General features: G+C 41.8%; 1 protein-coding gene across 3 annotated transcripts in view; it reads right to left on the reverse strand.

Annotated features, from left to right (window-relative positions):
- Positions 1–12,870, reverse strand: part of LOC139568649 (VPS10 domain-containing receptor SorCS3-like) — a 207,669-nt gene that overhangs the window by 24,872 nt on the left and 169,927 nt on the right. For all 3 annotated transcript variants that reach the window (XM_071390617.1, XM_071390618.1, XM_071390619.1), the window contains exons 10-15: positions 12,476–12,622; positions 10,175–10,277; positions 5,594–5,670; positions 5,292–5,383; positions 3,631–3,738; positions 3,036–3,153 (exon numbers count right to left, since the gene is read on the reverse strand). In XM_071390617.1, the coding sequence (XP_071246718.1) occupies positions 3,036–3,153; positions 3,631–3,738; positions 5,292–5,383; positions 5,594–5,670; positions 10,175–10,277; positions 12,476–12,622 (645 nt within the window). The remainder of the gene's footprint in view (positions 1–3,035; positions 3,154–3,630; positions 3,739–5,291; positions 5,384–5,593; positions 5,671–10,174; positions 10,278–12,475; positions 12,623–12,870) is intronic.

Consider the following 12,870-nt stretch of genomic DNA (forward strand, 5'->3'; position numbering starts at 1 on the left):
ATGGGATTACAGTATGTCATTTTCAAATGTCAAATTCACATAGAACAGCAAGTCAAACCATTCTTATGTTAACCTATTGAGTTTATTAGAACTAGCCAAACACTGTAAGTACACTGCATCTACCATGTAAAAACATTGGTACCCGGAGGAAAATGGGGGAGGGTCATGCTTTTTAAAATTTCAGTCAGGGGGAGGGTTTTTTAATTTTGGCCAGGGGAGGGTCAGGTAATTTGTAATCGATGAAATGCCAAATTGCTCAGGGTTTGAGAATTATTATACTATCTCGATGTGTGCCACTACTGTGGTCACAATCAAATGATCCATAGACTATACTATATGCTATAAGCTTAGGCTATATGAAGAGCATGCTAGGAGAAGCACAGGGCAAAGGTACATTTCTAAGAACATGTACTTCCTTCCTGAGTTTTTGCATTGCTGTGGTGGTGTATATAGAACTAGGTTTCACTGCATTACACACTGCAATGGACAGGCGTTCCCAATCATGAGCCCCGGCCTGTCCTGCTCTTGCTGATGTAAACCCTTTTGTGCTGCCTAACAAATGACTGTGCTGTGTACGATGGCACTTCAGGAGGCGAGTCAAAGACTTATTCCGGATTTTTTATTTCATTTGTCCAAAAAAGTATATATCTGTGCTTGCAGACTAGGCCTACTGATGCCCTGTTCAGTTTGAGAGGGAGAGAGTGAAGATGAAACGGAAGACCCGAGGTGAACTTCCTACTGATAAAATTGATTTGAATAAAAACAATATGTTTTGTTGCCCATAATGAAGCTGTTTATTGACCTCACAATAAGCCAGATTCATGTAATTTACATACAGTAACTTACATTACGATGACGCGGCAGCAGTTTAGTTTGACTTTAGGCTACTAACAACAAGAGGGCTTTGTGTTGGAGCCTTTTTCTTCCTATTCAAGACATAAGAAGTAGACCTACCTGTTTGACAGATGAAATTATAGTCCATTATCCATAGACTGTCAGCCATTTCCTTCAGTCACCATGCACTCCTTAAATATCTCAGTGTCAGTGAAGAGCTTGGTGTGTTAAGTTAAAACCAGGGCTCGAAATGAGGAGGTATGTGAGGGTATTGTGGCTTTTGTTAAAGAGCATGGCTAAAAGCATAGGCCTACCCCCTTGTTAGCTTGTTATTTTGGAAATAAAAGTGTATGGACCTGATTATATGAAGTGATATATGAGGACACTTTAATCCGCAATTCTTTATGCTAGAAACAAGCTGTAAAATGCCGGGGAAAGACGAGACTCCGATGCATATGGGATATCTTTGGATTGTCTCTATGACATGCTACGCTACAACCTTCTATAGCCGAGGAGACAAGAAATGTACTTTGTTTGGGAAGTAATGTGTGATTCTGTCACTATCAATTGACGTTCAACATTTCAACAGGCTATTAAACATACTAACTCTAAAATCAGTCAGGAGCAAGCCAGGTAGCCTAAAAAGGAACAAAAATGTATTTTTATATTATTAATATTTCCAGGCCTGCCATTTAAAAAAAAATCAATTGAGAAACATTTGTGACATGCTACAGGCTGGCAGGGGTGCACAGCATTTCAACAACATGCCTATACAGTACATTTCGCATTATGGCGGTATTAAATGAAATAAAATAAATTACTGAGAATTAAATAGAAACACGAGTTTGGCAAGTCTTTGGTTTGAGGATCATGTGGTGAGCTACAATACGCATGCCTTGTTTGTTAATTTAGACTAGCAGATGCTCTTATACTCCCATGCCTTAATCACAATCTACACAAATCTATTTTGCAGCAACAATATCTGTCACGTCCTGATCTGTTTCACCTGTCCTTGTGCTTGTCTCCACCCCCTCCAGGTGTCGCCCGTCTTCCCCACTTATCCTCTGGATATTTATACCTGTGTTTTCTGTCTGTCTGTGCCAGTTCGTCTTGTTTGTTCAAGCCTACCAGCATTTTGTCTCAGCTCCTGTTTTTCCCTAGTCCCTCTTTTTCTCATCCTCCTGGTTTTTGACCCTTGCCTGTCCTGACCCTGTACCCGCCCGCCTGACCACTCTGCCTGACCCTGAGCCTGCCTGCCGTCCTGGCCTCTACTCTGGATTACCGACCCCTGCCTGCCTTGACCTGTCGTCTGCCTGTGCCTGTTGTTACAATAAACATTGTTACTTCACACAGTCTGCACTTGGGTCTTACCTTGATTCCCGATAATATCATGGAATAAAATAGAAACTGATAGTTTACCAAATGACATTTTTTTTGCTGTGTTAAACAACTAATGGCTTTTTCTCAAATGAATCGATGATCATGTACTTCAGTTGTAACTGGTTCTGTTGTGCTCACTTTTTACATTTGATAGACAAGCACGGTTGCAGACATAGACTATCCTCTAATTTTAACAATAGCCTGTAGAGAAATCAAAACCTCTCTGGTGCTGCAGCATGCGCTCATTCGTTGTCATGCTCTATTTTGTTATTAAAAAAAGATTCTGACTGTCTCCAGTCATGTAAAATTATGTAGAATTGCATGAAATGTGTTAATAATCGGGTTTTTGGGGGAAACGTAAATAAGTTGATAGATTCATGCAGTGCTTTTGTTATAATTGATATATTTTCACCACTACCCTTGTCCGTGGTGGTCGTTGAACCCACAACCTTCTGGCTAATTTGCCATCTAATAAAATTAAGAACGGTTTCTAAAACTGCATATCAAAAGCTCTGGTCTGTCCTAGGAGTGAAGGTACATGGTAGGCATGTTCTCTGCTATCCACTTTATGTTTTAATTATTATTTTTGCTTATAGGGGAGGGTCACTTTTTTTTTTTTTTACCATTAAGGGAGGGTCGGGTAGAAATATATTTTACTGAAGGAAGGGCCATCCATTTTCTTTTCAGAGAGGTCCGATTTTTTCCAAGTATCGTCATTATAAATAACATACAGTCCCTAACTAGCATGTAAATACATTGTTATTAGGTAATAAGGACACATATTGATAAGTTGGACTGACTTCCTGTTTAAGAGGTCTTACCTTGTTGTGAAGGTGCCACGTCTGATAGTCTCCTTCTGTACATTTCCTGTTGAAGATGGACTTGTAGTCTATCTTGATAAGCTGCCACTCAGACCTATGGCTGAAATGTCCAAAAAACCTTGAGAAACAAAGGATAGATACATAGGTTAATATAACTCGACAAGGGTTGTCAGCGCTACAAGGTTTCACCAATGGGGCATTCAGTCCTAAGCTAACAGACTGACAACCCTTATGAATCAAATATTTTCTCCCATTTAAACGTCTGTTAATAAAGACGAGACATCAGCAATCGTTGAATTAAAATTCCTCCCCATCCCCTCATATCTTCCCTCCAAGAGGAACAGGGTTCCCAAGAGAACAAGATGAAGAGACAAATTATGTCATCCATCTCATCCCTCCATCCCCTTCCCTTTCACCAAAAGGAACAGAGTCCCAAAACAATGGCAGACAGAAAGATTAAACACATCATCCCTCCTTTTCTCCATCTCTCTAAGACTTCCTACGGAGGACAAAAGAACGTCATCCCCCGTCATCATCATCATAGATCATTCATCACTGCACGTCATCCCTCGATTATTCTATTGTCCCGACTCACGTCATGATCTGGTTCTCTGTCCCGGCCTCCACCAGCATCCCGTCCACAAACAGAGGCACCAAGGAGAAGCTGTGTCTGGTCCACTGACGCCCTTCATCAAAACTGATTCTGTAACAAAGTCACAACACAATAACACATTGAATGAATCCCAAATGGCACCCAGGGTCTACAGGCCTCTGGTCTAAAGTAGTGAAGCCTACTAGGAAAAAGGGTGTCATTTGGGCTGCAACCATTCACTGGCGGTAACAAGAAGGTCAATATTCATCATTCTGACTTGGGAGTGCTGACCTAGGATCAGTTTTGCCTTTTAGATCATAATGAATGAGATTATACGGACCGGTGGGATCTGATCCTGGATACTACTCTGAATTCTAGCCCTGATGCTCTCAATTACAGTGAGTCAACTGGGTTCATGGAAGATCAGCGGAGTGAATAGTCTCCATAGACAGTCACCCGCTGAATCTCAGGTTGTATCTAATTGACTACAATTAGTACACGTTCTGCTGAATAGATGAAGAATAAAACAACAGAACTGTGTTTGACTATCAAAGCGTGGAGACATAACAACTTGAAGAGAAAACTCAGTCTTGAGTTTACTTACGGTCTACAGTGAGGTGATGTAGAATAAATAACACAACACACAAAACAAACCAGAATAGAACCGTTTCATGTTCTAACGACTACAAAACAGGGGCGGAGAGGTGTGGGGAGACAAATAAAAAAATTAAAAAGAGAATGGGCAACTTTCATCCTCCAGGCCTGTTCTCTATTGATTCTGACGTCTCATCAACATCACTTCAGATGTGAGAACACGGGAGTACTGTGTGTGACAATGTTGGGAACAACACTCAACAATGCAGAGTCTTGCACTAGGATACAAGAAGCAGCAGCCTCCTTGTTGCAGCTTCCATCCAAACCTCCATCAGCCAGCATGCCTTCATCTGGCTAAAAGTTCAGACAACAGACCAAGTATTGATACACATCTATTAGGAGGATACCAGGGCCAGGAAATGTTTTCTATTACCCTAGCTCTGAAGAGCGAGAGAGAGACACGATTGGTTTCTACAGCGCTTGCCTGGGTTCAAATAGTATTTATCTTTCAAATACTTTAGTTGCCCGTTACCTGGCCTAATGGATCCAATGGAATTGGCCCAAAAGCGCAGCCCCCACCCATCTGGCACTCTAGACAATTAAATGTCGCAATTAAACACTGAAAGAAAAAAATACTATTTGAAAACTGGTCTGATATGAGGGCTTCTACTGTGTTCCTTTCCTCCACTAGTGCACTTAAATCATCTAGGAGACACAACCAGGAAGGAAGGAATCCTCCACACTTGACTGGTGCTAAAAGTAATTTCCTAAAGTGATATAAAAAGAAGAGAGATGTGGTTTCAGTTGAGTTGGTCTTCACTGAGGCAAAACGTGGGCGCTCCAATTTAGAAGAGGGTGGGCAGTATGTTAAAGTACTAAAAGGGGGACTTGGTGAAGAAAAACACTTTCCCCCATTTTAGATTTTTGACAACATGTTTCTATCTTTATTGCCTATGTTTAATCATATATAAAGTGAAATTAAAAAAGTTTTCTTTACATCAAGAGAAGTACTAACATGTTACAGCAACCAGTTTTCAGATATTCAAAAACTGAATTAGATATAAACCTACTGTAAATGCCTAGTGGGGACGGTTGGTTGTTTCACAGCGACAAGGGCCCCTCCTTTATCCAGAAACCAGACATTGTGTTCCTCCTCGAATATCTGAAAGAGGACACACAGCCCATTCAATATAATACATTATTTACATACAGTTACCGATTGTACACATCTAGCTGAACACTGAGAGTTTCATAACACCTCAAGATCAAAAGGCAGAGACAGCAGTCCAAAATACTTATTTTCCAAACTACAACATTCGAATATATGATTAGAATGCCTTAGATTCTACCCCCAGATTCAGTCCAAACTCACCTGTCTCCAGTTGTTACCAGCATCAGACGAGATGAACATTCCAACGTTATTGTATGACAGCTCAGACCCAATATTCCCTGTGATAAAAATGGAACAAAGCATTAGTTAAATATTCAAATGATGCTGAAAATATGAAGATGGTGTAAATTACAATGAAGAATAGATGCAGAGAAGAGAAGAACAAACATTCATGAATGGATGGATATCGCTGAGTTTTTCTTAAGCAATGATGTAACATTTTAAAATGCAGACCACACTATTTGCCTAGAGAGTTTTCATCTATACTTTTCGTGGCTGTTTATTTACCACCACAGACGGATGCTGGCACTAAGACCGCACTCAGTCAGCTGTATACGGAAATAAGCGAACAGGAAACCGCTCAACCAGAGGCGGCGCTCCTAGTGACCGCAGACTTTAATGCAGAGAAACTTAAATCAGTTGTACCAAATTTCTATCAACATGTTAAATGTGCAACCAGCGGGAAAAAAATTCTAGATCACCTGTACTTCACACACAGAGATGCGTACAAAGCTCTCCCTCACCCTCCATTTGATAAATCCAAACACAATTCTATCGTCCTGATTCCTGCTTACAAGCAAAAAATCAAGCAGGAAGCACCAGTGACTCGGTCTATAAAAAAGTGGTCAGATGAAGCAGATGCTAAACTACAGGACTGTTTGCTATCACAGACTGGAACATGTTCCGTGATTCTTCCGATGGCATTGAGGATTACACCACATCAGTCACTGGCTTTATCAATAGGTGCATCGAGGACGTCGTCCCCACAGCGACTGTACGTACATACCCCAACCAGAAGCAATGGATAACAGGCAAGATTCGCACTGAGCTAATGGGTAGAGCTGACGCTTTCAAGCTGCGGGACTCAGAAGCTTATAAGAAATCCTGCTATGCCCTCCAACGAATCATCAAACAGGAAAAGCGTCAATACAGGGCTAAGATTGAATCGTACTACACCGGCTCTGACGCTCGTCTTATGTGGCAGGGCTTGCAAACTATTACAGACTACAAAGGGAAGCATAGCCGCGAGCTGCCCAGTAACACGAGCCTACCAGATGAGCTAAATCACTTCTATGCTCGCTTCGAGCCAAGCAACACTGAGGCATGCATGAGAGCATCAGCTGTTCCGGACGACTGTGAGATCACGCTCTCCGTAGCCGACGTAAGTTAGGCCTTTAATCAGGTCAACATTAACAAGGCTGCGGGGCCAAATGGATTACCAGGACGTGTGCTCCGGGCATGTGCTGACCAACTGGCAAGTATCTTCACTGACATTTTCAACATGTCCCTGATTGAGTCTGTAATACCAACATGTTTCAAGCAGACCACCATAGTCCCTGTGCCCAAGAACACGAAGGCAACTTGCCTAAATGACTACAGACCCGTAGCACTCATGTCCGTAACCACGAAGTGCTTTGAAAGGTTGGTAATGGCTCACATCAACACCATTATCCCAGAAACCCTAGACCCACTCCAATTTGCATATCGCCCAAAAAGATCAACAGATGATGCAATCTCTATTGCACTCCACACTGCCCTTTCCCACCTGGACAAAAGGAACACCTACGTGAGAATGCTATTCATTGACTACAGCTCAGCGTTCAACATCATAATACTTTCAAAGCTCATCATTAAGCTAAGGATCCTGGGACTAAACACCTCCCTTTGCAACTGGATCCTAGACATCCTGACGGGCCACCCACAAGTGGTGAGGGTAGGTAGCAACACATCTGCCATGCTGATCCTCAACACTGGAGCCCCTCAGGTGTGCATGCTCAGTCCCCTCCTGTACTCCATGTTCACCCACGACTGCGTGGCCAGGCACGACTCCAACACCATCATTAAGTTTTCAGACGACACTACAGTGGTGTGATCACCGACAACGACGAGACAGCCTATAGGGAGGAGGTCAGAGACCTGGCCGTGTGGTGCCAGAATAACAACCTATCCCTCAACATAACCAAGAGTAAGGAGATGATTGTAGACTACAGGAAAAGGAGGACAGAGCACGCCCCCATTCTCATCGACGGGGCTGTAGTAGAGCAGGTTGAGAGCTTCAAGTTCCTTGGTGTCCACATCACCAACAAACTAGAATGGTCCAAACACACCAAAACAATCGTGAAGAGGGCATGACAAAGCCTATTCCCCCTCAGGAAACCAAAAAGATTTGCATGGGTACTCATGGGTTCTACAGCTGAAACATCGAGAGCATCCTGACTGGTTGCATCACTGCCTGGTATGGCAACTGCTCGGCCTCCGACCGCAAGGCACTACAGAGGGTAGTGCATATGGCCCAGTACATCACTGGGGCTAAGCTGCCTGCCATCCAGGACCTCTACACCAGGAGGTGTCAGGCACAAAAAATTGGCAAAGACCCCAGCCACCCCATTCATAGACTGTTCCCTCTACTACCGCATGGCAAGTGGTACCGGAGTGCCAAGTCTAGGACAAAAAGGCATCTCAACAGTTTTTACCCCCAAGCCATAAGACTCCTGAACAGGTAATCAAATGCCTACCCGGACTATTTGCATTGTGTGCCTCCCCCCCATCCCCTCTTTTACGCTGCTGCTACTCTCTGTTTATCATATATGCATAGTCACTGTAACTATACATTTATGTGCATACTACCTCAATTAGCCTGACCAACCGGTGCTCCCGCACATTGGCGACCCGGACAATCTGCATTGTGTCCCACCCACCACCCGCCAAACCCTCTTCTACGCTACTGCTACTCTATATTTATCATATATGCATAGTCACTTTAACCACATCTACATATACATACTACCTCAATCAGCCCGACGAACCGATGCCTGTATATAACCTCGCTACTGTTATAGTCTCGCTACTGTATTATAGCCTCGCAACTATTGTTTTTCACAGTCTATTTACAGTTGTTTTTATTTCTTTACTCACCTATTGTTCACCCCATATCTTTATTTTTAGAAATTGCACTGTTGAGTAAGCATTTCACTGTAAGGTCTACACCTGTTGTAATCGGCACGTGACAAATAAACTTTGATATTGCTCAGTTTTTCTTCAGCAATGATGTAACATTTTCCTCTCTGAGCAGATATCTCCACTTTGTTGATGCCTTGTAATATCCCCCAACCACTGTTCAGTGTCAGGCGTAAGTGTTGAGCTGCACCTTGTTTCAGGGTCACCACCTGATCTCTGCACCAGCTGTGTGTGTGTGTGTGTGTGTGTGTGTGTGTGTGTGTGTGTGTGTGTGTGTGTGTGTGTGTGTGTGTGTGTGTGTGTGTGTGTGTGTGTGTGTGTGTGTGTGTGTGTGTGTGTGTGTGTGTGTGTGTGTGTGTGTGTGTGAGGGCGAGTGATGAACGGGGCCTTAGCAGAGGGTTGTGTAGAGATACCCGAACACACACTCACACACAAACATAATCTGCTGTGTCATGTGTCCTCAGTCTGCACTGGCCCACTTAAATAAACCGGGTGACTTTGCATCACCAAAACGTCTGTGAGTAAGGACAACATGTTAGTGGAATTAAATAATTCCTCTAATATACTCATTAATTAAATTCAATCTGTCTATTTATAAGAATTTGTAAGATACTTATTAACATAAAATAGACAGGATACAGTCTTATTAAAATTAGATAATAGTGTTTATTCTCGGAGCACGCTGCCATTTGATCATAAACACAGGTTTATATACAAGATATGACGTCATAGGTTACAGAATAAGTCTCATTGTCCTGACAAATAGAAAACAGGTTCAAAAGTTAATTCCAACTTCACAGCACCCACACATGACACACACATAATCAATTATCCTGAAGGCTCACTATAATTTATTACCACTTTAGCAGACAACTCAAGATAATGGAAGACCTAAAAGGTTACCCACAGCCTTATCTAAACATCTCAGGGCTAAGTTGGGTCAGTTCAACCATAGTTTAATGACCCTTTCTGCTTACTTTATAACCCACAACACAAATCTCTTTTCACCAGGCGTGCAGAGTTCAATTAGTTATAGTTTTATCTAAAGCTAGGAATTGTTTTAATTATTAATTAACAAAATTCCTAACACAACATCAGAAGTGTTATAGTGTGTCTCTGGACAGATTCAGTACATTTATACAGGCTCACAGTGGTTTAGTGTTCTCACATATCCAGTAAGAGATTAGAGGATCGGAGGAGGGGACAAAGTATTGTTTTGGTGACAGAGTAAATATTGTTTGAGGACAGAGATCAAGAAAGCAGATTCATGGATGTAGGTCGTTTTTGTTGTTGTATCTCAATATGTCAATATGATACAACAATATGTTGTATCTCATATTTTGTATCCCACACAGTTGAAGATGAGTTGTTAATAGCAGGACTTGCAGATCCCTATCAGTAATGTTAGGGATTGGATAATCATCATAATATTCACAATCAAATGGAATTTCAGAACTGACCTGGAAAAGATAGACAGCTATTCTTCTTTTGTACCATTACCTAAATTGTATAGCCAAATTCAGCCAAATGAATTTTCACATAAGTGGACAATAAGGTAATCTAATCTAATCGTATCTATCAAATGTTCATTCTGTATTCTCTCACCTGTGGCCACTATGATTCCCGGTGCTGAGGCCTTGGTTGATATGCTGCCTGACAGGTAGGGGTTTTCAGACGTCTGCAGTTGGAGATGGAGCGAACAGAAGGGCTGAGAAATGACAGACAGTCCATTATATTTGATGAAGTCATTATACACTTATACACTGGTCAATCAAATCCCCAATGTTACATAGAACACAAAAGGACCTTTAAAGGTGCACAAAGCATATGCTTTTTATTTCAAGAGGTCCTTTAGATAAGGAAAAGAAAAGCTGCTATGCTGTCTTCATCTCAGAAAGCCTGAAGATAATGCCTAATAGAGTCCTTTTGATTCTGAAGTCTTCCAGTGAGTTACATTTACACCAAATGCTAACAACAATGCTAACATAGGCAGTTAACTATACAAAAAACTATATTTTGTGTACAAAACATGCTGCCTCTCCATAGTTTGTCTTATTAATTGTCATTATCAGTCATTAATACAGGGAGGGTCTTTACATAAAATCAACAAGTCAAGGGAGAGAAGGAGAGAGAGGGAGACACAGCTGCATGTGAGCTCTCACATTTTTAAACAAAGGTCATGTGGTTTGGTAAGAAGGATGCCCCTCTCCCCACAGGTGTGATTACTACCTCTGAGGGTTTAGAGCTTGACGTAGTCACCTCATACAAGTACTTGGGAGTATGGCTAGACGGTACACTGTCCTTCTCTCAGCACATATCAAAGCTGCAGGCTAAATTTAAATCTAGACTTGGTTTCCTCTATCATAATTGCTCCTCTTTCACCCCAGCTGCAAACTAACCGTGATTCAGATGACCATCCTACCCATGCTAGATTACAGGGATGTAATTTATAGATCGGCAGGTAAGGGTGCTCTCGAGCGACTAGATGCTCTTTACCATTTGGCCATCAGATTTGTCACCAATGCTCCTTATAGGACACATCACTGCACTCTATACTTCTCTGTAAACTGGTCATCTCTGTATACCCGTCGCAAGACTTACTGGTTGATGCTTATTTATAAAACCCTCTTAGGCCTCACTCCCCCCTATCTGAGATATTTACTGCATCCTCCACATACAACACCCGTTCTGCCAGTCACATTCTGTTAAAAGGTCCCCAAAGCACACACATCCCTGGGTCGCTCCTCTTTTTAGTTCACTGCAGCTAGCGACTGGAACGAGCTGCAACAAACACTCAAACTGGACAGTTTTATCTCAATCTCTTCATTCAAGGACTCAATCATGGACACTTTTACTGACAGTTGTGGCTGCTTTGCTTGATGTACTGTTGTCTCTACCTCCTTGCCCTTTGTGCTGTTGTCTGTGCCCAATAATGTTTGTACCATGTGCTGTGCTGCAACCATGTAGTGCTGCTGCCATGTTGTATTGCTACCATGTTGTTGTCATGTTGTGTTGCTACCATCCTGTGTTGTCATGTGTTGCTGCCATGCTATATTGTTGTGTTAGGTCTCTCTTTATGTAGTGTTGTGTTGTCTCTCTTGTCGTGATGTGTGTTTTGTCCTATTTTTTTATTTTTTTTCCCCAGCCCCCGTCATTGTAAATAATAATTTGTTCTTAACTGACCTAGCCTGGTTAAATAAAGTGTAAATAAAAAAAAGTATAATTTAAAAAGTCTCAGGGGTGAGCCGACAACAAAAGTCTATTATATCTGTTCACAGATTACCCTGCCAATTCATAGTATGACATTGCTGTAAGGACAAACAGGATTTTACAGGGTAATCAAATAGAATCTGTAATTAAAATATTACATAAATGCACAATCGTATTCAACCTGTAGCCCACTCAGCGCACCGCGTGCAGCCCCCACAATGGCCTCCCTAGGCTTTTAATAAACAGTATGAACTCTACTGCTAATGTCTCAAAATGATTTCTCTACATAGTCATCATTTACAGTCGCCTCACGTGGGATAAAAGGAAAGATAGGGCAAGTAAATTAATAACAACTGTAAATAACAAGGAGTGTGTACACAGTTCATCTTGATATCATAGCTTAAATGTGATTACATAAAGTAATTCCCCTACCACTAAGATGAGTAAGCAAACTCCCTTGAGTGTGTGATGTAACACGACTGTTATCATTGATGTATATAACTTGAAGGGAACTGAACACATATTCCTGGACTAAAATAAACTTTCAATGGAGATTATCTATAGAGTATGCTTATTTAACTCTTCGACGAGGCTTAATCTGGGTCTGGGAAAGCACCTCAAAGTGTTCAGGCAGTCTTAGATCATGATTGATTACCACAGCAATGAGCCTTCCCTGTTAGCGTCAGTATAACTCACCAGTATACAGTGGATGTCATTGCCAGCCAGGTCTGTCGCCGGGGCCTGCAGTAACCTCCAATCACGGCCCTTGTTGTAGGTGATGTAGGTCTTCACCTGGTTGTCTAGTCTCCTGTTTGCGATTAGCATGCCTTTGATACCTGCTACCTAGGGATAAATAGAGAACAACATCTAAAACAGACACTAAAACTAGCCAATCCAACCACCAAAACAGATTACATTATGTTTTTTTATTTATTTTTCAAGCACTAAACAGTACCCAAAATGCCCCCTGACTGACATATCTGCGGGAAGTAGGATGCTGAGGGTGCTGCAACACCTCCTGAAAAAATAGATATTTATATTTTAATACAAATATGTCTACTACCGGGCAAAAGCTTGAGAACACCTACTCA

The sequence above is a fragment of the Salvelinus alpinus genome, chromosome 2, assembly GCF_045679555.1.
Source record: "Salvelinus alpinus chromosome 2, SLU_Salpinus.1, whole genome shotgun sequence".
Lineage (NCBI taxonomy): Eukaryota > Metazoa > Chordata > Actinopteri > Salmoniformes > Salmonidae > Salvelinus > Salvelinus alpinus.